At 41.2% G+C, this 27,763-nt stretch overlaps 1 protein-coding gene across 1 annotated transcript; it reads left to right on the top strand.

The window, feature by feature from the left end:
* ARCN1 (archain 1 coat protein complex I subunit delta) lies at positions 1-26,838 on the top strand. The gene is made up of 10 exons (XM_045797913.2): positions 1-152; positions 9,867-10,130; positions 10,937-11,116; positions 11,245-11,450; positions 12,510-12,674; positions 16,263-16,428; positions 19,355-19,502; positions 19,835-19,943; positions 22,549-22,753; positions 25,042-26,838. The coding sequence occupies exons 1-10, from the start codon at positions 150-152 to the stop codon at positions 25,129-25,131; spliced, it is 1,536 nt and encodes a 511-aa protein (XP_045653869.1). The 5' UTR covers positions 1-149; the 3' UTR covers positions 25,132-26,838.
* The last annotated feature ends 925 nt before the right edge of the window (positions 26,839-27,763 follow it).

Below are 27,763 nucleotides of genomic sequence, written 5' to 3'. Positions count from 1 at the left end.
GTGGCTCGAGGCCGCCATCTTGGCAAGAGGCAAAGCGGTAGCGGCTCCTGACAGGGGGGCAGCAGGTCCAGAGCGGCCGGTGCTCCCCTTCCCCTGACCCCAGTCCCAGTGGAGCGGGAAGCGCGGGTGAACCCCCCACCGTCCTCACCATGGTAAGATTCGAGCTGGGCCGAATGCCCAGGGTCCGGCTTCGGTCGGCCGTTCTGCCTGCGGACGGCCTGCTGCTGGGGTCGAGGAGTCCCGCCCCGAGGGCCCGGAGCCGGGCGCTTCCCTCGGGGCTCCGCAGCAGTGTGGCCTTCCCCGCCCTGTGCCCGGCCTCCCGGGAGATCCGAGGGACCTGCCGGCAGTCCCTCTCCCGTTGCGCCCACACCCCATCCCCCCACCCAGCTGGGCACCCACCTCTTCTGGGCCCGGGGTGTTTGCTGTTCGAGAACCTCGTAGTGGTGTGGCTTGGACCCTCGCGCTGCAGACGTCGCACCTCGGCGCTAGTGCCCGGCGGGTTTCATGGGCGCCGGTTCGGCCGGTTGGGCTTCTGTTGGGGGGCTCCCTTTCATAGGGAATCAGCTCTCCTCTCATCCCCGGTGTTTGGTAGCCCGTGATACTCGAAATCCAAATCCATTGGTGTTCAGGGCTTCTTTTGTTTGTTCGGAAGGGGGAAATAGAGGAAAGTTCGAAAGGAGGCATAGAACAGGAAGGAGTAACTTCTAACACTAATTTGTAGGACCCAAGTGTCCCTGAAACCTTCCACGACTTCTACAGAATTTAGGTGTGTCCATTTGTCAGTGTTAGTATATGCGGTGTACGGAGCATTGGGAAAAGGTGAGCGAGTAATAGAGAACACAGGCTTTGTGTTTTCAAGGAACTTACTGTTTGGGTGAAGTCAGATGTGTTGGTGGCATATCGTAATCAGAAGTCTCACAAGAGGAGGAGTAAGAAGGGGTTATATCCGGGGACCTGTTACTTGCCTTCAGATGCGTTATCTTTGTGTTTTCATCTGTGGTAGAGATGGAGAAAATTAATCTGTATAAGGATGGGACAGACTAAACAACAGTGCTGATTCCACTAAATCTTGCTTTATCACTACAGTTTGGATATTTATGAACGAGGAGAAATTCTTTGGTTCCAAATGAGCTAGTAATTTATTTTTAGTGTACTTTCTGCCTTTCCGTTTTTTGAAGTTTTTTTTTTAATTCTGTAGTTAATAGATTACTAGTTGGTTTAAAGCATCTTCCTGCACACTTGAGATGACAGTATAATTTGGTGCCAATCATACTAAGTTCTGACAACCTTTTTCGATAAGAACTTGGATGGTGGGGGGGGGTGGGGGGGTTCATGCTTGGTCTTTAAACCACTGAAAGCTTTTGTTTTCCGCTTCAGGCAAATAAATTGCATCCAGACTGTTTGCTCACAAAACTTTACTTTGGTCATAAACTTTCCAAAAACTTCTTTGTTCATTTCCACTAGGAGGCTCAGTATTTGGATAGTGATTTTTTAACTCCTTTTCCGTTTACATCCTGGTTGTATTTGTAGTGCATTTTGGAGTGTATTATGATTTTAATAGCAAAATTAAAGCCTTGTATTATATAAACCAAATATAGGGAATTACAAAAATCTTGTTTGTTGAAAGTTCTTGGAACTTAATGTTTTCAATTCTTTGATAACCGAGAGATGGTAAAGCCCTAGGCATTGAGTGATAAGCGTAAAGTATGTTTTGCTTGTCATTTGGACATGTATGCATATTTATATATACAGTTGTGTCATGTATAAATATGTATGTTTTTTAAATTATATGGGACTTGGCATGATCCAGATACCCAGATTGGTGTACTCTGGAGAAAAATTCAGTACATTCTGATCTGTTTAGTCTGTTTTATTCCTTTACAAAGAGATCCCTGGACAGTAGAATTGTCCAAATAGGGGACATTTTGTAAGATTTCTTGGATCTAAAAGTTGTATGAAAACTTCTGAAAGTTGGGGTGCCTGCCTAGCTCAGTTGGTAGAGCATGTGACTCTTGATCTCGGGGTAGTGAATTTAAGCCCCACATTGGGCGTGGAGCCTACCTAAAACAATATAATAAAAAAAATAATAAAATAAAACTTCTGAATGTTGATTTTTCCTGAACATTTTATTATAAACTTCTCAAACATCTAAAAAAGTTGGAACAACTTCACAGTGAATACCCATATGAACAGTAGCTAAATTCTGTTAACATTTCACTATAGTGTTTTATCACTCATTTAATCGGCCAGCCAGCCTTCTCTTCAGCTTTTTTTTAATGCATTTCAGAGTAAATTGCACATATCAGTACATAAATGCTATTTATTTTTTTGTAGGTATATCATTTTCCTTTATTTCAAAATTTTAAAGTTGGCACACAATGTTAACATTAGTATCAGGTAGGGGGCACCTAGGTGGTGCAGTCAGTTAAGTGTCCAACCCTTGGTTTCTGCTTGGGTCGTGATTTCGGTGTCCTGAGATTGAGCCCTGAGTCAGGCTCTGTGCTCAGTGTGGAGTCCGCTTGGGACTCTCTCCCTCTCCCTCTGCTCCTCCCCACCATGTGCACGTGCTCTTTCTCTCAAATAAATAAATCTTTTTTTTTTTTAAAGATTTAATTTATTTATTCGACAGAGATAGAGACAGCCAGCGAGAGAGGGAACACAAGCAGGGGGAGTGGGAGAGGAAGAAGCAGGCTTATAGCGGAGGAGCCTGATGTGGGGCTCGATCCCATAACGCCGGGATCACGCCCTGAGCCGAAGGCAGACGCCCAACCTCTGTGCCACCCAGGCGCCCCTCAAATAAATAAATCTTAAAAAAAACAAAACAAAAACATTAGTTTCAGGTGTAATAAATGTTGATTTTTGAAAAATAAATTTCCTTTGGCTTTAGCTACTGAAGTTAGCACAAAATGTCCTATATTAGGAAGTCCTAGTAGAGGAAGTAAATGAACAAATGCAAAAACAAATGGCTTAAAATGAAGGACAAAAAAGGGCATCTTTAGATTTGACCTTTTTCTGGTTTTCTGCAAATTAATGACTTTTTTCTTTTTCTAATTTCTTTCTTTCTTTATTTTTAATTTTTAAAGGTTTTATTTTTAAGCAATCTCTACACACAGTGTGGGGCTCGAACCCACAACCCTGAGATCAAGAGTCACACATTCCACCAACTGAGCCAGCCAGGTTTCCCCATGTTCTTAGTTTCTTAACATTTGTTAGGTATTATAATCGGTTCTCTGTCTTAATAAATTTAAATGTGTGTGTGTTTTAAGATTTATTTATTTGAGGGGGGGGAGGGGAGGGGCAGAGGTAGAGAAAGAATCTGAAGTAGGCACCATGCCCAGCACAGAGCTGGACATGAGGCTGGATCTCACAACCCTGAGATCACGACCTGAGCCGAAATCAAGAGTCAGACACTTAACCGACTGAGCCACCCAGGTGCCCCAATAAATTTCAACTTGAATAAACAATATGAAGTCTCATGGTAGCAACAATCTATAAGATCTTTGCTTACCTACAGAATGCTGTTCTTATTCACTCAGTATAGCAATGAATAAACTAGAGCGGACACATTCAATATAAATGATGATATTCAGTTCCAGAAGTCATTAGTTATTAGAAAGCTAGGTTTGGGTTTGTGTGGATGAGCTATACATACAGAGAGAGAAAACTGAAATCCTGCACAGTAATGTCAGTCCCCAGCTAGGGGGTTATTATTGCTTTTATTTTCTTTTGTATATAATGCAGCAGCTGCACAGCTTTTGTTTTCTTTATGTATCTTTTTGATTGTTGTTTGAGAGAACAGCAAAGAATGAAAATGATTTTCTTGAGTTTTCATTGACTTGCCATCTATTTGTTCTCCGAATAGAAAGTTTACTGCAGAAACCAAGAACAAGGTCCTTTTATTTTTATTCTCTACAAGAAGCTTGTGATGAGCTTAAAACTCTCACTAACTTTCCAAGTTTTAGGTTTTGTATGTGATCTAGATTTTATTGTAATCTTCCCTCTGATTCTCATGCAAACAGGAAAGACAAAATGGTCCTCTATGACAGTTGTAGAAACTACCCTTAATATGATCATGAATCATGTATATATGAATATACGTATATATGACAATGTATATCTTCATTACAGTAAATTACAAAGGAGAAAGTACTGCCTAGATCTGGAAGTGAGAAACATGAAAGCATTTTAGAGGTTCGAGGAAATCTTTGGCTTTTTTTCTTTAGAGAATTATGCATGTTTATACTGAATTACTACCTGTTATTCTTGGACCTCTGTCACTAGTGGGGATGAAGGGATGGTACAGCAGCTTATCTCACACACATACCGTGTGCACACGTGATTTGTTTTGATAAGTAAGGTACTTGCCTTTTAGCAGCTCAGTGTTAATGTAAGATACTGTTCTGAAGTAGTTGCTACTGGAGCAGTGGGTGTAAAGTGGAGGTACTGTACATTTTTAGTTGCTGTAAAGTTTTCAAATGCTTAACTTGTAGAATCATAAAGATGCAAAGGCACTTTAGATTTCATATAAACTAACCTCTATTTTGGGGAAGCAGTTAAGTGACTTATGCAATACATAATTAGTGACAGAGACAGAACAGAAACCTAATTCTTTAGGTTTCTTTACTCAAAGAACTTTCTGACTCATGTAGTTAAATCTGGGTAGAAGAGAGTTGTTATTTAATCCATACATATGATGGAATATTCAAACCGTTATAAATGTTATTAAAAGAAGAGTTGTTTGACAAAGCTCAACTTAACGGGGATTTTTTTTTTTTTTTTTTTAACAATCCTGGAGAGATTGTCTAACTTTTGGGCCCTCAGTATCTATGTCTATAAAAACAATCAAGGGCTCTTGAAGGGTCCTGTTAGGTCTAAATGTTCTTTTCCAAAAATGTAAAGAATAAGTAAATAAAACAACTTGTAGAGAATCATACATATTCATTCTTCCCCAAAGAAAATCAAATTACAGTTGGAAAAATTAACTTACCTTTTAGTGTATACTGTATTTTAATAATTGTTAAACATTGGTAAACACTGATGTGAAAGGAAGCTTTATTATTTCAAGGCATTTAAGAAAATGAATATTAATGTAGAATAGGTTAAATTTATCTTGTTTAGAGGTGACCATATGTTCCAGAGGTGACATGAAGAACATAGTGGATAGAAACCTGTGTGAACTTAATGGACCCTCTGATTGTGATGTCTTGGGTATTCCAGAGGTGACATGAATAACATAGTGAATAGAAACCTGTGTGAGCTTAATGGACCCTCTGATTGTGGTGTCTTGGGTATTTCGAGGTTTAGAGCCATACTGAATGTGGGGCACTGTGGTCCTATTTTGGGAGCCTTATTTTGCTTGTACCTGAATGACTCAAACAGAGTCTCAGAGTTTTCCTGCTTGGGTCCTTCTATTTTACCCCACTGTTTCTTCGTCTTTACATACTCAAATCCCCCAGTTGATCAAAGCATAATTTTTTTTTATAGGAGGGGCAGAGGGAGAGGGAGAAGCAGACTTCCCACTGAGCAGGGAGCCCAGCACAGGGCTCGATCCCAGGACCCTGAGATCATTACCTGAGCCAAAGACAGACACTCAACCGACTGAGCTACCCATGCGCCCCAGTCTTGTGACCAAGAGTCATAAGCTTTACCGAATGAGCCAGCCAGGTGCCCCTGCCCTCCTTTTTATTTTTAATTGAGATATAATTCACATACCATAAAATTTAGCCTTTTAAATTATATGATTCAGTAGATGTTTTAGTATATTCACAAAGTTTTATGACCATCACCACTATCTAAGCTTAGAACATTTTCATAACCCCCAAAGAGATACCCCATACTCAAGCAGGCACGCCTCATTTCCCCTTTTTGCAGCCTCTGGCAACCACTAATGTACTTTCTTTTCTGGGTTTGCCTATTTTGGATATTTCATATAAATGGAATCATGTGAGATGTGGCCTTTTGTGTCTCGTTTCTTTCACTTAGCACAATATTTTCAAAGTTCATCCATGTTCTTCATTTATTTTTATGACTGAATAATATTCCATTGTATGGGTAGACCACATTTTGTTTACCCATTCATCAGTCAGTGGACTTTGGGTTTTTACTTTTTAGCTTATTTTCATTATGGTGAATAATGCTGCTATGAACAAGTTTTTATGCAGTACAGCTGTTTTCTGAGGGATAATTTTGGGGCAGAAATCTTACTTATTTGGACATATGTGGCATGTAAGCCTTCATTGACCAGTACAGAGACTTACCTGCTTGGCATGAGTAAGCTGAAACAGTGGTGACATTTTTATTTAAAAAAATTTTTTTGCCAGAAATATGTAGATGGTTGAAACATGAATCTCCTATGATAAAAATTAATGTGAAATTGAATTTCTTGAGTACATTTCGTTTTAGCCTTCTTTTTTTTGTTTTTTTTTTTTTTTAAGATTTTATTTATTTATTTGACAGAGAGCCAGCCAGCAAGAGAGGGAACACAAGCAGGGGGAGTGGGAGAGGAGGAAGCAGGCTCCCAACAGAGGAGCCTGATGTGGGGCTCGATCCCAGGACTCCGGGATCACGCCCTGAGCCGAAGGCAGACGCTTAACGACTGTGCCACCCAGGCTCCCCGTGGTTTTAGCCTTCTGAACAAATAACTCAGCGTGGTAATAATTTTAGGTCAATTTCATCTCCTTAGTGATTAAAATATTACCATTATTTATGTATCAGAAATTACCCTTCCCTTATTTGAAGAAACTTGATTTCATATTATTAATTTAAAGACAGGGAATTGCCACATTGTATGCTTTAAATATCTTAACAATTATATATGTCATTTATGTCTTAATAAAACCAAATTAAAAAATAAAAATCTATAGCCAAGATAAAAATAAGTTAAAGACATGGAATGGAGGATTTCTTTTGAGAGATATGTGTTATAACCATTTCGTATTTTTTTTCTTTTTCTGGTATCCTTTACCATCCTCAGTATATCCTCTTGCCTCATACGTAGGTGATGACAAAAACCTCCCAAGTAGTCAGTGATGGCAGAAGTACATTTCTTGAGTACAAAACTATTTATTTTAAATATATATAAATATCTGGGGGAAAGTGACTGGTTTTGGACCTTCAAACTAGCTTATTTGCTATCCTTAAAGTAATCAACTGGTAATTTTTATACTCTGTACCTCTCTAAATGCCTAAAATATTTTCTGCTCTTTTTAAAAGTAACTAATTTACAAAACAAGATTCTCCCTAAGAGTATTTATGATTTAGGACATTTTTTAAAAAGATTTTATTTATTGGGGCACCTGGGTGGCTCAGCCATTAAGCGTCTGCCTTCGGCTCAGGTCATGATCTCAGGGTCCTGGGATCGAGACCCACATTGGGCTCCCTGCTTGGCGGGAAGCCTGCTTCTCCCTCTCCCACTCCCCTTGCTTGTGTTCCCTCTCTTGCTGTCTCTCGCTGTCTCTCTCTGTCAAATAAATAAATAAAATCCTTAAAGATTTTATTTATTTATTTGACAGAGAGAGCACAGGCAGGGGGGAGTGGCGGGGAGAGGGAGAAGCAGACTCCCTGCTGGGCAGGTCTCCATCCCGGGACTGTGGGATCATGACCTGAGCCAAAGGCAGATGCTTAACCAACGGAGTCACCCAGGCGACCCTGATTTAAGACATTTTTTAAAAACTTTTCCCTGCTTTTAATTTTTTTCTCCCTGCTTTTAGTTTTATTTGCATTTATTTTATGCAGAATTTAGTCCCAGGCCATAAGTCTTTGTTTCTTCAGTTTCTTCTGGGATATCTTTTTCTTCTGTGAAACCTCCTCTTCTGGTTTAGGAACAGTCTCCTCTTTTTCAGTACGGATCCTCTCAGTGGGGCAGAGAGAGCTCATGTCTGGGTAAATCTGACCACGAGCTCTGTACGTTCTTGTTGCATCTTGAGGGCTTCATTCACCTGGATGTGCTCAGTGACCAGAGAATCTACGTCTAAACCCCTAAGTTCAGCATTACTCTCTGCATTTTTAAGCATTTGCAGTAAAAATTCAGCAGTCCTTTGGGTCACCGAACTTGTGTCCAGCCCCACTTCTTGGCTTGGGCACACCTACCACCTCCACCATTATAGTGGCAGGATGGCACATATTGCTTCTGTGAAGTGACATCCTTCAGATACGTGGTGGCTTTCACATATACATACCCTTGATGGCCTGGAAGGTTTCACGTGTGTTCTTAAAGTGAACATGAAGATTTGAACCTCTTAATTTGCATGATTTTGTAGGGTTGTATGGGTCAAGTGAATAGTGAACCATTTTCAGAGATCACCTCAGGCTGCTTATGGGAACAGCTAAAAACTTTTTAATTCTGTGCAGCATAAAAGTAACTTTAAGCTGGGATAATTAAATTTCAGTGTAGAGTTGATAGTAGTAAAAATAAAAATCCATTTGAGAGGGAAATTATCTGTACAAGATACAGATCACTTTTCCAATATAAATTGTTTTTACCTAGCTGCTTGGAAATAAACATGATGGTAATTATCTCCCAAATACCTAATTACCAATTCTTGATGGATAAGGACATTGTGTTCTATAATTATTATAGAACTCTTCTGATGTACTTAGACTGTAAGAATATTTGAATTGACTAACTTGTTTTTTCTTCAAGTTGTTCACTTGTAGAGGACAGGTTTCTATAAAGCTGAGAAGCCTGACCCGTGGGATGTTGGTAATTCAGAGGTTGTATTGAAGCTTTGAGGCTTCCAAAATATTACTAGTATTTGTGAATTCTTGGGATCCTGCGCTTCAGAGACAATGAACACTGTACTTAATTTTCTTACTCCCCTGCTAATAGCATTTGAGGCCTCTTGTTCTTCCTTTGGTCCTTGGTTGTTTTTTTTTGTTTTGTTTTGTTTTTTTTAAGATTTTATTTATTTGACAGAGAGACACCACGAGAGAGGGAACACAAGCAGGGGGAGTGGGGGAGGAGAAGCAGGCCTCCCGCTGAGCGGGGAGCCCAATGCAGGGGCTCGATCCCAGGACCCCAGGATCATGACCTGAAGTGAAGGCAGATGCTTAACGACTGAGCCACCCAGGCGCCCCTTAAGATTTTATTTCTTTACTTAAGAGAGAGAGTGCACAAGCAGGGGGAGCAACAGAGGGAGAGACAGGTTCCCTGTCAAACAGGGAGCCCAAATCAGGGCTAGGGGATCATGACCTGAGCCAAGGGCAGATGCTTAACTGACTGAGCCACCCCGGCACCCCTGGTGCTTGGTTTTGTTTAAAGAATGCCAGACTAGGAAAAAAGGGCTGTTGCTCTTGATCATTGACGGGTGTCAAAACCTGTGTGAAACATTGAGTCATTTAGTTTTTCATTTTACAGATTGTTTACTTATGTAGAGGTGTGGGATGGGGTTATTAGTCAAAGAACAAAAGATAAAAGAAAGGAAAGATCAGGGGCTTCTTCTATATAAACCTTTAATCTGCCGGGTCAGACCTCTCTTTTCTCTGTGGAGATTTCTGTTCTTAGAAAAAGTTTGACCTATTCTTTATGGGTCTGCCAAAGCAGAAAGCAACCCATTTCTGAGTCATAGGAAATCTTCTAACAAATGTATTTGTAGACTTGGCAAAAGTTTTTTTTTTCCTTAACTAAGCTATTCTTAAGGTAGGTTATTGAAAAATAGGACTGATAGGTCCATTTTGCTCCACTGTAGCTGTATTTTATGAATTATGTACTAGAATTAAAAGAGCAATGAAGTAGAGTTTGAAAGTCAGCATTCTAATAGTCACGTCACTGAGTAACTGAGTGTGTCATTCTGTGGAAGATCTGCGGATGCTAAGAAAACAGATGTGAAGAGGTAATTAGTACTTACTTATGTGTATGTTCCTGGCAGGTGCTGTTGGCAGCAGCAGTCTGCACGAAAGCAGGAAAGGCTATTGTTTCCCGACAATTTGTGGAGATGACCCGCACTCGAATTGAGGGCTTGTTAGCAGCTTTTCCAAAGCTCATGAACACTGGAAAACAACATACGTTTGTTGAAACAGAGAGTGTAAGATATGTCTACCAGCCTATGGAGAAGCTGTACATGGTGCTGATCACTACCAAAAACAGTAACATCTTAGAAGATCTGGAGACCCTGAGGCTTTTCTCAAGAGTGGTAAGAGTCCTTTTGTAATAGTGGGTCATAGTTGTCTGCTTTAAATTTTCACTGTGAAACTATTTTTTCCCCAAAGCAGCCGATGCTTGTCAGTTTGCGTGCTGCATGCCCCCCAACCCAGCAGTTCATTGTTAACAGCCCCTTATTCATTCAGCAGACACTGTGTGTCCTCCTAGACTATAAGTATCCCACAAGAGAATGTGCAAACTGACCTTCTGTTTCCTAGTTCTTCAGTGGTTGCTTCAGTCTGTTTTTGTGGTTCTGACACTTGTTTGTCCATATTTTTAGATAATATTCGTTAGATAAGGCTTACTGATATAGACACCACACACACACACACACACACACACACACACACACACACACACACACAGACTTTATGCCAAAGTCTTACTTAAAAAAAAGAGTAGAGGGGCTACAAAGGGATTCAGGTTTTGTTGAAAAAAAATTTTTTTTTAAGATTTTATTTATTTAGTTGACAGAGATAGAGACAGCCAGCGAGAGAGGGAACACAAGCAGGAGGAGTGGGAGAGGAAGAAGCAGGCTCATAGCAAAGGAGCCTGATGTGGGGCTCGATCCCATAACGCTGGGATCACGGCCTGAGCCGAAGGCAGACGCTTAACAACTGCACCACCCACGCGCCCCTGTTGAAATTATTTTATTTTATTTTATTTTATATTTATTTTATTTATTTTATTTTATTTTATTTTATATTTTGAAATGTGTGTATTTTAAAGCATAAGACTTGGGAAACATAAATGCTGATAAATTTTAAATCTTTCTTTTCCATTGCTGCCCACGATTAGATCCCTGAGTATTGCCGAGCCTTAGAGGAGAATGAGATATCAGAGCACTGTTTTGATTTAATTTTTGCTTTTGATGAAATTGTTGCCCTGGGATACCGGGAGAATGTGAACCTGGCACAAATCAGAACCTTCACGGAAATGGATTCTCATGAGGAAAAGGTGTTCAGAGCAGTTAGAGAGGTAAATAAATAGGGTCGTCTTCGGGACTTCTTGTTTGTTTGTCTTTCTTTTAGGCTTTACTGTTTTCCCGTTCTCATTTGCTAGTATAGACTGTACTCAGCCACATCCACGGATGTCTCTTTTTGTAGACTCAAGAACGTGAAGCCAAGGCTGAGATGCGGCGTAAAGCAAAGGAATTACAACAGGCCCGAAGAGATGCAGAGAGACAGGGCAAAAAAGCCCCAGGATTTGGAGGATTTGGAAGCTCTGCAGTATCTGGAGGCGGCACAGCTGCCATGATCACAGAGACCATCATCGAAACCGATAAACCAAAAGTGGCACCTGCACCAGCCAGGTATGACTCAGTGTATCACCACCAACCCTAGAATGGCAGATGAAGGCTGAATGTGTATATTTTGGAGTGATATCTGATTTCTGGGCAAGTTGAAAATAATGAGTGACTTGATGAAGTAAGAGGTAATATTAAATTTGGCTACATAATAATAAAGGAGAAATCCGAATGTGGTGGGGGATTCTTTGTGTAAAAGAGGTTTCTTTTACAAATTATACCATGAGAGTTGCCTTATTTTGGGAGAAGAGGGGATATTTAACTGTTTATGAAGCATGGATTTTTTAATCTTGGTGTGAATGGATTTCTGGGAGAATCTGTGAACTACCTGAAAGTATATGCAAGAGTTTGTTTATGCACGGGTATATTTATCAGGATGCAAAGTACAAAGTTTTTATCTGATCATGCATGGATATGTAAATGTACCTTTGGTCTTTAGGTCCTTGAAGCTTATGTATTGTTTTAAAATTTTATTTATTTATTAGAAGGAGAGAGAGAGGGGCGCCTGGGTGGTGCAGTCGTTAAGTGTCTGCCTTCGGCTCAGGGCGTGATCCCAGGGTTCTGGGATCGAGCCCCACATTAGGCTCCTCCGCTAGGAGCCTGCTTCTTCCTCTCCCACTCCCCCTGCTTGTGCTCCCTCTCTCGCTGGCTGTCTCTGTCAAATAAATAAATAAAATCTTTAAAAAAAAGAGAGAGAGAGAGAGGAAGAGAGAGAACAAGCAGGGGGAGGCGGAGAGGGAGAAGCAGACTTCCCCCTGAGCAGGGAGCCCAATGCGGGACTCGATCCCAGGCCCCTGGGATCATGATCTGAGCTGAAGGCAGATGCTTAACTGACTGAGCCACCCAGGCACCTGAAACTTACATATTAATAGTGACTCAGCTGCCAGTTTCCACGGGAAATAGTCTAGTGCTCCACTGAACCCTAGGATGCTTGGGTTTTTCCCTTGAGATCTTCACATTCTTCTTAAAGAACAGTTTCAGGGAAAGCTTGGATGCTATGGGGTTATTAATGTTTTTCAGTCGTGATGTTTTTCTTATTTTGTTATTTCTTATTCTTCCACTTAGGCCTTCAGGCCCCAGCAAGGCTTTGAAACTTGGAGCCAAAGGGAAGGAAGTAGATAATTTTGTGGACAAATTGAAATCTGAAGGTGAAACTATCATGTCCTCAAATATGGGCAAACGTACTTCTGAAGCAACCAAAGTGCATGCTCCACCCATTAATATGGAAAGGTAAGCAGTAACTTTTTCAGTAAGAACAGATCACGTAATGTGTAAAAATGTTACAAATCACATAATGTGTAAAAATGTTTATTTCAATGCATTACAGTTTTTTTGTGTATCTTTTAATTTTTCCAGATTTAAAAGAGTTACAGTATATCCTAGATTTTAACATGGGGTCTTTTTATTTCCCTGTTACCCATGATTGGGGCTCTCAACTATTTATTTTCTGTGGAGTTTAGAACTTACCTTTTATTAACTCTGCTAGGTTTATGTTTTTGTTTTTAGAGCGTGTATGCGTGGAGGGGTGCTAAGGGAGAGGGATTTTTTTTTCCCCCAAGATTTTATGAGCGAGAGAGTGCATGCGCACAAGCATGGGGAAGGGCAGAGGGAGAAGGAGAGATTTTCAAGCAGATTCCCAGCTTAGTGCAGAGTCCCACATGGGGTCACTTGGGGCTCTGTCTCATGACCCTGAGATCATGCCCTGAGCTGAAATCAAGAGTCAGATACTTAGCCATTTGAGCCACCCAGGCAGTGTGCTGGCTAGATTTAAAAGTAACTTGTCTTGGGGCACCTGGCTGGCTCAGTTGGTGGAGCAGCGACTCTTGATCTCGGGGTTGTGAGTTCGAGCCCCATGTGGGATGTAGAGAGTACTTAAATAAAACTTTATTTAAATAAAAATTTGAAATAAAAAAATAATAAAACTTAAAAAAAATGAAAGTAACTTGTCTTTATGCCTAGTGTGTGCCTGTTCTCTTAAACTGAACTTGAATTAGAGGGTTAGAGCTGTGGTGGCCCCTGTGCTGTATTTTGGCAAGTCTTCTTTTAATTAAACTTTAGGGGGACCCAATCTTTAATACAAAATTTATAACATAAATATCTATAACAGCAAATTAACATAATATCTTTTGCCTTTTCATTACTCGAACCCAGTATAGATTTTTTTTTTAAGATTTTATTTATTTGTCAGAGAGAGAGAGAGAAAGCACAAGCAGGAGGAGCGGCAGACAGAGGGAGAAGCAGGATCCCTGCTGAACAAGGAGCCCAATGTGAGCCTCGATCCCAGGACCCTGGGATTATGACCTGAGTCGAAGGCAGGTGCTTAACTGACTGAGCCACCCAGGCGTCCCGAGTATATAGAATATTTTAATTTGTCTCTTATCTCAGAACTGGTTTGTAATATTTTTAGTTACCAAGTTCACATATTCATGACTCAGATTTCTTGTCTTGCAGCCCAGACTTCCACTGTTTTTGATAGTTTTGGGGTCAAGTGAAAGATGAGTCTGAGAGGATACTTTTATCAGGTGTGCATAGCAGTATTTTGTATGTGCTGTTCTGTATGAGATGAGCAGGGTTACATTGAGATAAATCTCTGAAATCACTGAAGCCCCTGTGCTATTCCTAGTGGTTGCTTTCAGTGAGACAGAGTCTTAGCACTATTTTAAAAAGATGTTGGAAACCATTATGTATTAGGGAGGGCTTGAGACTCTTTTCTAAATGATGAAATACTTCTTGAGCATGGAGCAAACGTGTGAAAGTAAATGGGACCCTGTGTGGGCATGACCAGGAGAGGGGACAGAGGCAGAGGGGGAGAATCCTAAGCAGACATTCCCTGCTCAGTGTGGAGCCCAGTGTGGGGCTCGATCTCACGACCTTGAGATCATGACCTGAGCCAAAGCCAAGAGTTGGAGGCTCAATGGACTGAACCACTCAGGTGCCCCAACCGTGCGTTGTTTTAAGATACACTCCTTTCTGGTCTTGTGTATCATGCCTTTGTTTCTGGGTAGACTTACATGTTGGAACAAAGTAGGATGCCAGAATATTCTTTTAGTGTCTGCAGTTCACCCATTTAAAAATAGTTTTAGTAAAAAAATATGGATAGATTGTACTTAGTAATTGCCCAGAGCAGTAGCACTTTTTATTTTACTTATTTTTTTATTAGGTTATACATTCATGTAGTTCAAAATTTTAAAGGTTCAAAAAGTATTACAGGGGCCCCTGGGTGGCTGAGTCCGTTAAGTGTCCAACTCTTGATTTTGGCTCAGGTTGTGATCTCAGGGTCGTGAGATTGAGTGCCGTGTCAGGCTTGTGCTCAGTTGTGGAGTCTGCTTGTCCCTCTCCCTCTGCTCCTCACCTGTCCCTACTTAAATAAATAAATTAATTTAATTAAATCTAAGGGGAAAAAAGTATTAAAATAAGAAGTCTTTCTACCACTCAGCCAGGCAAGTTTCTCTTTTTGGAGGCAACTAGTATTAACTAGTTTTTTGGTGTGTATTCTTCTGAGAAGTATAGTCCATATGTAGGTGAATAAAAACATACATGTCTAATTTTTCATTTTTTAATACATAAGTGGTAGCATGCTAGACACATTTTCCAATTACTTTTTTCACTCTTATTTTGGAGATGAGAACATCCCTATTTGAAGCTATAAAGACATGACATCTAAATGTAATACTTTATCCTAGACTGGATCTTGTACTACTTTATTTTTTTCTGTTTTAAAGATTTTATTCATTTATTTATTTCATAGAGACACTGAATGTGCGTGAGTTGGGGGAGGAGCAGAGGGAGAGAGAGAATCCCAAGCAGACTCTGCACTGAGCACGGAGCCCAACCCAGGGCTCGATTCCAGGACCCAGATCATGGATCTGAAGTTCAGATCATGACCTGAACTGAAATCAAGAGTCTGAGCCGCCCAGGCACCCTGGGATCTTGTACCACTTTAAAGGACATTACTAGGTCAACTGACAGAATTGGCATATGGATGGTAGAGTAGAGAAAGTATCGGTGTCAGTTTGCAAAGTTAATAACAGTACTGTGGTTATGTTATGTAAGAGAATATCCCTGTTCTCATAAGACATACTCTGAAGTGTTTAGGGGTAAAGGGCCATGATGTGTATAATCTGCCTCTAAGTGGATCAGGAAAAAAAAAATCAAATAATAGTTGTAGGGAGTATGCAAATGATGGATAAAATGTTAACAGTGTTTTAAAAAGGTATAAATGTATTCCTGGTATAATTTTAATTTTTTTATTTTTGAAATTATTTTCTTTTTTTTTTTTTTTTTTTTAAAGATTTTATTTATTTATTTGACAGAGAGAGACAGCCAGCGAGAGAGGGAACACAAGCAGGGGGAGTGGGAGAGGAAGAAGCAGGCTCATAGCGGAGGAGCCTGATGTGGGGCTCGATCCCAGAACGCCGGGATCACGCCCTGAGCCGAAGGCAGACGCTTAACCGCTGTGCCACCCAGGCGCCCCTGAAATTATTTTCAAATGAAAAGCATTTTCAGTTTTACCTCTTGTTTCACAACTGCTTAGTATTAATTTTTGTGGATATACTTTTATGTTTTTAAGCAGTTCCCTACTGATGGACATGTAAGTTATTTCCAAACTGCTGTTGTAAACAGTTCTTCAGTGAATAATTACTATACTGTTTGCACAGGTGGGAACTTGTCTGTAGGATAAAAGGGTATAATGCTTTATCTGTACATACAGCAACAGCACCTTAAAATAAGTCGTTGATGGCTAATCACCATTAAACCCTGGAGAAAGGAATTCTGGTTTCTACCTTTATGAACAAATTGATTACTTTTTCTCTACAGTGTGCACATGAAGATTGAGGAAAAGATCACACTGACTTGTGGACGGGATGGAGGATTGCAGAATATGGAATTACATGGCATGATCATGCTTAGGATCTCAGATGATAAATTTGGCCGAATTCGTCTTCATGTGGAAAATGAAGATAAGAAAGGGGTGCAGCTACAGGTGTGTAAAGGCTTCGGATAAGGGAGTATTAGGACTTCGGTTTGTTTGGGGCTCCTGGGTGGCTCAGGCTGTTAAGTGTTTACCTTCAGCTCAGGTCATGATCTCAGAGTCCTGGGATCGAGCCCAGTGTCAGGTTTCCTGCTCAGCAGGGAGTCTGCCTCCCCTTCTCCCTCTGCCCCTCCCACCTGCTTGTGGTCTCTCTTGCTGTCTCTCTCTCTCTCAAATAAATAAATAAAATCTTTAAAAAAACGACTTCGGTTTGTCTGCCTAGCATAGTCTTTCTCAGCTGAAGTTTCTCACGTGAAACACAGAACATAGAAAGTTAAAACTAGTGCCATTCTAGATGCCTAGGAAAGAAGTTAATTTATTACATACAGTGGATACCTTGAGGCAGTAGATCTCTTACCAGGTGGGTTGAGAGCAACTGACAGCAGTTGTATTATAATAGACTTTTTTTTTTTTTTTTTAAGATTTTATTTATTTATTCAACAGAGACAGCCAGCGAGAGAGGGAACACAAGCAGGGGGAGTGGGAGAGGAAGAAGCAGGTTCATAGCGGAGGAGCCTGATGTGGGACTCGATCCCAGAAGGCCGGGATCACGCCCTGAGCCGAAGGCAGACGCTTAACCGCTGTGCCACCCAGGCGCCCCATAATAGACTTTTAATAGTGGAATTGAATGAAAGGTCATTTTGAAATCGAATTATGACTTCATACTCATTAACAAAGATAGAGATAGATGCTTACTTGTTTCTGTTATGCAAAGAGTGATTCAGGATATCGCTTAAAATACAGTTTTTTCAAAATGGCAAAGATTTTTTTAAAGATTTATTTATTTTGGGGCACCTGGGTGGCTCAATCGGTTGGGCATCTGCCTTCGTCTCGGCTCATGATCCCAGGGTCCTGGGATTGAGTCCCATGTTGGGCTCCCTGCTCAGTGAGGAGCCTGCTTCTCCCTCTCCCCCTGCTTGTGCGCGCGCTCTCTGTCAAATAAATAAAATCTTAAAAAAAAAAAAAACTTTAAAAAGATTTATTTATTTACTGAGTGAGAGAGAGAGCAGGAGTGTGCGTGAGAGTGGGGGTGGGGGGCAGAGGAAGAGGGAGAGAAACAGACTCCCCACTGAGTGCAGAGCCAGCCATGGGTCTCAAGCTTGGGAACCTGAGATCATGCCCTGAGCTGACGTCAGAAACTTAATCAACTGAGCCACCCAGGTGCCCCTGAAGGGCAATATCTGGTGGTATTTTTGAAAAGTTAGTAACACTAAATCTGTATGTTACCCCTACCTGGATATGTATGAAACTTCTTTGTATTATTATAATTGTTTTCTCACATTTTATTTAAATGGTTGATCTTGTATTTCTTGTCACAAGAACAAAGCATTTTCAGGGAAGAATGTGGTTTTTTTGGTCCGTTTTTGCCCCATAATCAGCACAGAGTTGTCTTTTGGAAGTAGTGCTTACAGTTTGTTTTGTTTTTTAAAATATTTTATTTATTTATTTGACAGACAGCCAGTGAGGGAGAGAGAGAGGAGGGAGCCCAATGCGGGGCTCGATCCCAGGACCCCGGGATCACACCCTGAGCCACCCAGGCACCCCAGTGCTTACACTTTTGAGACAACAGCTTTGCTGGCTCTTAAGTATATGTAGGCTACTGTTCAGGAGTTCTTTCTTTTCTCTTTTCTCTCTCTCTCTCTTTTTTTAAAGATTTTATTTATGTGAGAGAACGAGTGGGGTGAGGGGCAGAGGAAGAGTGGGACCCCATCACTGGGCTTGATTCTGGGACTCCAGGATCATAACCTGAGCCGAAGGCAGATGCTTAACCGACTGAGCCACCCAGGCGCTCCCTCCCTTTTCTCTCTTAATATTACTTCTTTTTAAAGATTAGTCCATCTTAGTTGGCCTGAGTTTGAACAACTTTAGTGTTCTGGGCAAAATTGCAACTTAACTTTCCACAAAGCTCTTCCCTCTCCTGCCTTCTGACTGTAAGGCCAGGACTGCTACATGACCCAGGCGTCTGATCAGTAGTCTTCTACTTGGCTTGCTTGGCCCTACCATGATGTTTCCTGTGAAGTATTTTTAGAAAGAACTTGGTTAAAGGTCTTCAGCTTTTTCAGTTAAAAAATTATTAACTTATTCAATTACAAACAAAATGCCTTAGAATTGAAGTTACTTTTTTCGATTACTATTTTTTAAAAAGCTTTATATATTTATTTAGTTTATTTTTTAAAAGATTTTATTTATTTGAGATAGTGAGAGAGAGCACGAGTTAGGGGGCAGTGGGAGAGGGAGAAGCAGGCTCCCCACTAATGTGGGGCTTGATCCCAGGACCCTGGGATCATGACCTGAGCCAAAGGCAAACGCTTAACCAACTGAGCCACCCAGATGCCCCAAAAGATTTATTTATTTATTTTAGAGAGATCTCACGTGCACAAGTGTGGGGCGGGCGAGGGACAGAGGGAGACAGAGAATCTCAAGCAGACTCCCTGTCGAACACAGAGCCCCATGTGGGGCCTGATCCCATGACCCCAAGATGATGACCAGAGCTGAAATCAAGAGTCAGCCACTCAACAAACTGAACCACTCTGGTGCCCCCATTTCCTATTTTTAAAATGTCTTAAGTCTTTTTAAAAGTCTTTAAAGAAGGGACATCATTCTTCAAATCAAAAGGAATTGGCATTCTTTTAGGTACTCTATTTCATTTTTATTTTTTTAAGGATTTTATTTTTATGTAATCTCCACCCAACATGGACCTTGAACTCAGAGCCCCGAGATCAACAGTTGCCTGCTCCACCGCCAGCAGAGCCAGCCAGGCACCCCATGGTACTCTATCTCAGATGTTTAGAATATGGACCATGTAAGACCAAAGGGAATTTATTTCCTATCTTACCATGCCTGAACCTCAGAAGTTTTCTTTTGCTTTTCATTTCAGACCCATCCAAATGTGGATAAAAAACTTTTCACGGCAGAATCTCTCATTGGCCTGAAGAATCCAGAGAAGTCATTTCCAGTGAACAGTGACGTAGGGGTGCTAAAGTGGAGACTCCAAACCACAGAAGAGTCTTTTATTCCACTGACAAGTAAGTGCTTCTGGCCAGTCCCGCTAAGCTAGTGTGCACTGAGAACTAGAACCAGCCCTGCCTTGTACGTGCTTGTCTTCAGTGCCAGAGCAAAATTCTTTTTGACAAAATGACTTTCTTTCAAAATGGGCTCGGTGCTGCGTTTTGTGTATTTTAATCACGAGCTTTCATTTTTTTAATAGCTTTAATTTTGAAACAGTTAGTTAGAATAGTTTAATTATATTAGGATGTTTAAGGCCTGCGGCTAGCTGTCAGCTTTGATTTGCGGTCTAAACTTTTCTCTACTCGTTTTCTAATATTTAAGAGTATTCCCGCTTTGCTTTGCTTCTCAGTTAATTGCTGGCCCTCAGAGAGTGGACATGGCTGTGATGTGAACATAGAATACGAGCTACAAGAGGAGAATTTAGAACTGAGTGATGTGATTATCACCATCCCGCTCCCGTAAGTGGTGTCCCCCACGTCGTCATTTTTTTTTTTACTGGGCTTATAGCAGTAGTCTTTTGGAACTTGTTTTGGAGGCAGCACTTAGGTGGCCATCCATTCTAAGATACTCTGCTTCTTAAAAAGGCCAGTTGTAAACGAAACCAGTTATAAAAGTCCACAATACTGTATGCACGTACGACATTGGGGAAACGTAATACTCTTGGAACAGAAATCAGGAGATGGAGAAGAAGGCAGTTGACTGCAACGGGGCACCAGAGAACTTTCGAGGACAGTGGAAATGTTCTGTGACTTGACTGGTGGTGTTTACAAGATTACATACGTTTGTCAAAGGGTGGTGAGCTGTACACGCTAAAAGGAATGGATTTTACTGTTTTTAAAACCAACTCAAAGCCTGTTGTAGTTCTAGAGCTGTGTTTCCAGATGTTGGGCCTGTGTGTGTTCTTGTAGTAATGAAGACTTCCAGAAGGAGGAGCCACTTCTCAGTCAAAAAAAAAAAGGTCTTGGTTTTGTTTTGCAACTCAGAAATTTAATCTGTCAGACTGAATTTTTTCTTTCACTTGGCTCTCTAAACTTTCAGCTAAAGATGAGAGTATGTTTTCAAGGGAACTAGTGATTCTTGCCGGAGCACGTTTACATTAGTTTTCATAAATTTTCTAACAGTTTTATTGAGTATAACTGACATACAGTAAACTACACATATTTAAGTAGTACAGTTTGATACATCTTGACACGTATATACCTGTGAAACTGTCACCGCAATTAAGATAATGAAAATGTCCAACACCCCCAGAAGATTAGTTCCAGTAAGGTACTTATTTAGTTCGTTCGTTCCAGTAAGTTTTTAATGTGTGCTTAAATGGTCTATTTTCTGGGATCATCTGGAAATACTCTTTCCCTTAACTTTATTTCACTAGCACTTCCAGTGAGTGTGCCCTATTATTATTATCACCAATGAATCCAGCTCCTCTCCTCTACCTCTCAGTACCTGCCCCCCATGATTAAGTATAGGGTGTAATTATGAACACCCAATAAGTGTATTCTTAGTGTATCTTTACTGTCATATCACTCAGTTAATTGTAGTTTTGTTTCCTTTGTGATAATTCAGATGTTTACATGGCCAGGTCTGGTTTTTTGTCTTTCCCATTTTTCCATTTTAAAAAAGAAGCTTTATTATCAATCTCTGCTTTATTGGAGTAACTGTCTTATTCTTCACAGCTTAGTTATTCTTTCAGAACAATAGACGGCTGCCTTGAACCATTGTAGGAACCTGGGTGTTGGTGACAGGTGTGGGTATTATTTTGTCAAGATTTATTTTACTAGGCTATTTTTAGGATGCCACAATTTTTAGGCCTCTCCATCTACCCTATAATTGTGGTTATGTTGGTTTCCTGTGTCTTAGTTCACTTTTGCAAGAGTCTCCAGAAGAGACCCTTCCTTACACAACATTTTACCCTATTGTCTAGAACTGATCAAATTTGAGAGATCAGAATTGGAAGAAGAGCAGAGAGAAGAAACATATATACAACTGGGACCATAGAATTGATAGGGAAGAGCTGATCATGTTTATCACCATTAAATTCTTTTCTTTGTCTGCCTTATTTACTCTGCCCCTAATGCAAGCATTGAATGGCACTGGTGAATGAAAAGATGGTAAATTTGCAGTGCATAGGAGTGGGTGACTCCGCCTATCAGCCATGTGTGGGGGTGCAAAGTTCATCCTAACTCTAGCCCTGGTTCTCTGGCAGATTAAGGACAGCTATGTGTCTCTTTCTCCCATCATGTTCACATTCTGGGCAGGGGTGATTGTGTTTTCACTTATCATAAAAGTCCACTTACTGGGACACTGGGTGGCTTAGTCGATGAAGCATCTGCCTCTGGCTCAGGTCACAATCCCCAGGGTCCTGGGATTGAGCTCTGAGTTGGGCTCCCTGATCAGCGGGGAGCCTGCTTCTGAACCCTCTCCTCCCAGCTCCTCTCTCTCGCTATCTCTGTCTCTCTCTCAGATAAATAAATAAAATCTTTAAAAAGAAGTCCACTTACTGGATTGTAAATCAGACCCACCAGCATCAGGTACAGGTTTTGAAACATTCTAAAATCTTCTGAAGACATCTTCTCAAAGGCCCAAATTCATCTCCATTCTAAATAACCACATAATGGTGTATAAGGTTTTGCACCACTACAGTCAACCTGTTTCCCCCCATTGTCACCTATAAAGAGAGCTGCAGTTTGTTCAAATTCCTTCTTGACACGGCAACAAACCCTTGGTGCAGAATTTTTGGAAATATATCCTACTTCACATATTTGTCAGTCTCAGTCCCCTGCTAGGTCCAGATCTAATCCGTAAGCTGGAGCAGCCCATGGATATCTCTGCCAGTTACCTGTGGTTGCATGTAATCTGTATCTATAAAGGCAGTGAGTGAGACCCTTGGCCAAGGTGCTAGGACTTTGATCCTTGAAGTTACTAGAAAGGCTCATTTTTTTTCTAGGACCATAAAAAAGTGGGCAGAATTTGAGGAGCATAATCAAATTTGGGACTGGTTTTCCTTGGCAGAGTTCTTCCAGCTCTGGACTGCTAAGGTGACATAGGTGTTTGTCATGACAGATCTGGCGTGGGTGCACCGGTGATTGGGGAGATCGATGGCGAGTATCGACATGACAGCCGACGAAATACCTTGGAGTGGTGCCTGCCAGTGATTGATGCCAAAAATAAGAGTGGCAGCCTCGAGTTCAGCATTGCTGGGCAGCCCAACGACTTCTTCCCTGTTCAAGTCTCCTTCGTCTCCAAAAGAAACTACTGTAACATACAGGTATCCCCTTTTAATCGAGAGCACATATGGAGAAAGTGGTAGGATGGATGCCAGATAAACAGCATGGCATCAAAAGTCAGAAAAGCTGGGAGGCTTGGCTGGCTCAGTCCATAGAGCATGTGACTCTTGGTCTTTGGGGTCATGTGTTCAAGTCCTGTGTTGGGCCTAGAGCTTACTTTGAAAAGAAAAAATCAGAAAAGCTGGTATTCCCTGTGGATTCCGTTATTAACTCTAAGCATATGATCTTGGTCAAATTCCTCTCCTCTCTAACTCAGTTTTCCTCTATAGATCAGACAAGGTAAAGAAATTGAATATGAATACATATAAAAGTACGTATGAATTGTGCAAGATTTATATCTTTTAGTTGCCTAATTTTTTAAAATAATCTCATACATTTTAAAAGCCATTTACCAAAACAGCCAACCCATGGTTTTATAATGCCTTTTATTTTTTAATGTTTGAAGTTTTTTAGTTTTTTTGTGTGTGTATGTTTGTTTTGTAATGCATTTTATATGTCACTTGGTTTGAACCCAAGGATGGAAAGTTTTGTTTTTATTTTTATTTATTTATTTTTATATTTTAAAGATTTATTTATTTATTTGAGAGAGAGGAAAAGGGAGAGAAAGAGCACGAGTGGGGGTGAGGGGCAAAGGGAGAGGGAGAAGAAGACTTCCCACTGAGCAGGGAGCCTGATCTGGGCCTCGATCCCAGGACCCTGACATCACGACCTGAGCTGAAGGCAGAAGCTCAACCACCTGAGCCACCAGGCGCCCCAGGAGAGTTTTTTATTTGGAAAGCAAGACTTCCCTGCAGAAGTGATTCTAATACAAACGGATACAATATTTGGATTATTCAGGGCGCCTGGGTGGCTTAGTTGGTTAAGTACTGACTCTCGATTTCAGCTCATGTCATGGTGTCGGTCCTGGGATTGAGCCCCAAGTCAGGCTCCATGATCAGCATGAAGTCTGCTTGTCCCTCTCCCTCTGCTCCTCCCCCCGCTCGTGTGCACGCATAGTCTCTCTCAGATAAATAAGTAAATAAATAAATAAATAAAATCTTCTTAAAAACCCCACAATATTTGGATTATGTTACAGCTTCCCTTCATTAATACAGGTCATCACGAGCCAGTTCTTTTACAGACCTTGTCCTTTAGATAAAATAATAGATATTTGTGAACTATTTCTTTAGATCATTATTTTTAACTCATTGTTCCTCTTGTTTTTGAAGTTGCATTATAAGGACCCAGTTTATATTGTCGTTTTCCCCTTTGGCTTGTTGATTTGCTTGTTATTGTGGCACTATCTTATCTTCCCAGATGGTCTCTATCTCTCCTATAAGTGCTGGGGAGGTTACAGTTTCCTCCCTCTGTAGGATAATTCCAAAAAGCACTCTCTCTCCACTCTCAGTTATTGGCATTAAGCCCAACAATATTGGAGTACAGGCTTGAAACCAAGACATGAGATAGAAATGGGTACATGTTCCTGTTCGGGACAATTCGAAGAGTAGGACTGTCTGAAAACCTCATTAGAAAATATAACCAGTGGTGGGATGCCTGGGTGGCTCAGTCGGTTGGGCGTCTGCCTTCTGCTTGGGTCATGATCTCAGGGTCCTGGGATCGAGTCCCGCATCGGGCTCCTTGCTCAGCGGGGAGTCTGCTTCTCCCTCTGCCTGCCGCTCCCCCTGCTTGTGCCCCGCCCCACAAATACATAAATAAAATCTTTTTAAAAAAAGAAAAAGAAAAAATATAACCAGTGGTTCAAGCATTGTATTGATGCCATTAGAGGCACTAGTGTTATAGGTAATTCATTAAACTAGACATTTATAATTAAAAAGATCAGATCTCATAGAAGGCCCCAGCCATATCTAGAGAATAAATGGGGTAGAGCAGCTTAATGAGACTTGGAGAGCAAATCAGGCAAATGAAGTTGAAGAGTTAGAATATTGCATTTTGGGTCGATATTAATTGATCAGCCTAATAAAATGTCTGTGAACTTCATAGTTTTTATGGGACAGGATCTGGGTAGTGGCCACTCATTCTAGATCTTTTACTTGATACCACTGTACGTCTCATGCCAACAGTTGTCTTTTCTATCTAGAAAGCAAGTTAATCGTGTTGGTGGGGAAGAGCGATGCTGTAAGCCACAGTTGTGAATTGAACTTTTTTAGTGTTTTTTTGAGTTATTTTTAATACTGCTTTAAGGTAATTTGATCTGTTCTGTCCTGAGAATTTAGTCAGCACCTTGGAGACTCACTCTCTGCTTTACCTCACTCTTTGTTTGTTTCCCTAGGTTACCAAAGTGACCCAGGTAGATGGAAACAGTCCCGTACGGTTTTCCACAGAGACCACTTTCCTAGTGGATAAGTATGAAATCCTGTAATACCAAGAAGAGGGAACCAGAAAGGAAATTTTTCAAATTAATAAAGAAGAAGCCAACAGTGGCTGAAGAGTTTTTTCCAAATCTACAAGCCATTGGAGACCCATTTTTTCTGGTACAATGCACGATTCTCTGCGCGCAAGGACCCTCAACTCACCCTCAGTGTTCAAGTGTCACAGAGACATTATTTGGCAAAGAAAGACACAAACACAAAGGGAAAGGCTGCTGATTTCTTTGGCAGATTTTACTGGCCAGCAGGAAAGCACGCTCTCCAGAGAATGCCCCCCAGTTAAACAGCTTCTCTGCCTTTGCCTCATTGTTGCTTCTTTGTTTTAATCCCTAAATATGGTTACATTTCATACTTCGTTTTTTAAGTTTTCTGTGCAAATTTTCTTTTTTTCTTTTCTCTTTTTCTCTGCAAATTTCAATCATTTGTACTCCTTTCCTTTACCTTTAGTTTTTCTCTTTCTGTACCTTCAGTCAAGTGCCGGGATCTTCCGTATACAGGCGTTGTATCTGTTCGGCACTCCTGGGACCTGGTTGATGTTATCCATCCTCGATCTTTGGACTGTACAGATGAACTGCTTAAGGGGTATGAGGTCTAGAAGTTAACAGATAAGGATGTACTTTGTCCTTTTCCTGTGTCCCCTCATCCCTCCATTCCTTTGCATGTTGTTTTCCTTCAGTTGTGCCCTCCTGGTTTCAAACAGTACTGTGAATCCCACTTGTGCCAGTAGTAAGACCACTGAGAAGCAGCTTTCAGATGGCACAGCCCCCACTTGCAAGATGCCTGAGAGGCGAATGGTTATGTCCAGCGAGGGCTTTCACATCCACAGGTAATCCTGTCTGCTGCTGGTGCTACCCAGGCTTCTCGTTCCCTGCACTTTGGGTACTTCAGCTAAAGCATAAGAGCTCATGGTCGTTGTGGTCCATTCACATGTCCTTGAATTCACCACCTCCTTCTTCCTGGCTCTTCTCTGTGTTCTCAGTCCTTTCCTGTCTTTCCTGTCTCTGAAGTCCTTCCTTTTTGTCCCTTAAGCCCTTTTTGTCGAGTGTCCTCATGCCCCCTCTCATCCACTACTTGTGCAATGGAGGAGGCTACATCAGCCAGCCCAGCGTTGGCTTTCTAACTCAGTGTTGCACTTGGTAGGGTTGTGGGGCTGCTGCTGCTAGGCCGCAGCCGCGGGGAGGTGGGGGGGGAGAGGCAGATGTCGACGTGACCTGCTGCACTTCCAGCTGGCTCAAGAGGACCACTCCCCCTTGGGACAACATCAGGCCTCCCCTGCAAAGAGTGTACTGTCCTTGAGGCAAAGCAGTCACACACAGATGGCCATGGATGGAATTGTTTGCCAAAGAAATTTCTGGCCTTTCCCTTTCCCTTAACTGCATCAGGGAAGAATCCTTATCTCTGGCTTGGGTTCCACATGAGGTTTTTTTTGAGGAAGGGGACTGGGACAAGAAATCTGTCATGTAGTTAAGTAGGCAAGAAATCTTATTAATCCAGTTTTGTTTGAAAGTTGCTTGTCCATATGATTTTTTTAAAGTTGTTTAGGTTCACAACTTTTTTTTTTTTTTTCTGAAATTACTTTTGGGGTAATATTTAAAATGAGAGACGTTTTGTAACCCTGTAAAATACATAGGGAATATAACATTCCAGTGTACACAAAGAAGGAAAATTCTTTAATCAAATAAAGAGTATTATAAAATGAATGTTTATATTAGACTCTTGACTCTCATACTTTGGTGTCTCCTTGCTGATTCGAGATAATGTAACAGGATCTAAGTTTAAAAATTAATGATATGTTTTTTTTAAGAGAAAACAATCTCTATCCGAGAGTACTGTTGCCTTCCCCCACATTACAGGTGCCGTGCCTCCGTGTGTATTCTCTGTCAGTGTGCGCGCGCGTGCACGCACACACACACGTGTACTCCGGTCGGTGGAGCTTTTGAATCTGATGCTACTTAAGGATTTTTGGTCTTAATTTTGTCAGAGGCAGTTGGAGAGTCAGAAACATGGGGCTGTATCTGTAAAGAATAACAGCGATTGGTGGTATCTCAGAGCATTCCCTTCCCCATTAGAGCAACGGTGGGCGGTAAGAAGTAAGTGATGACGGGGTGAAGGATGGGTGCGTGGGGAGTTCTGATAATTCCCTCAGAAAAGGTTTCCTCCCTAGTTTCTTTTTTCTTTTTCTTTTTTTTTTTTTTTTAAGATTTTATTTATTTATTTGACAGAGAGACAGCTAGTGAGAGAGGGAACACAAGCAGGGGGAGTGGGAGAGGAAGAAGCAGGCTCATAGCGGAGGAGCCTGATGCGGTGCTCGATCCCATAACGCCGGGATCACGCCCTGAGCCGAAGGCAGACGCTTAACCGCTGTGCCACCCAGGCGCCCCCTTAGTTCCTTTTTATTTAACTTAAACAGCTATTGGCTGTCGTCAAATTGTTTGGAAGACAAACGACTCTCTGTATTGAATAATGAGTGAGAATGATAAAGTTTTTATCTTCATGGCGAAAGCTAAGAAGATAACCCCTGTTGGGGTTTTTTTTTCTCCTTAAGAGAAACACAGCGTCTGGTCGGGGCGCTGGAGTGTGGCCTGGCGCTCAGACCGTCACCTAGTCCCGCGGAGCGCACAGCGC

This window comes from Ursus americanus, chromosome 16, assembly GCF_024610735.1.
Source record: "Ursus americanus isolate L20-20 chromosome 16, mUrsAme1.1.p, whole genome shotgun sequence".
In the NCBI taxonomy this organism is placed as follows: domain Eukaryota; kingdom Metazoa; phylum Chordata; class Mammalia; order Carnivora; family Ursidae; genus Ursus; species Ursus americanus.
The sequence above is the reverse complement of the archived record's forward strand: the minus strand, read 5'-3'. Positions and strand labels throughout refer to the sequence as shown.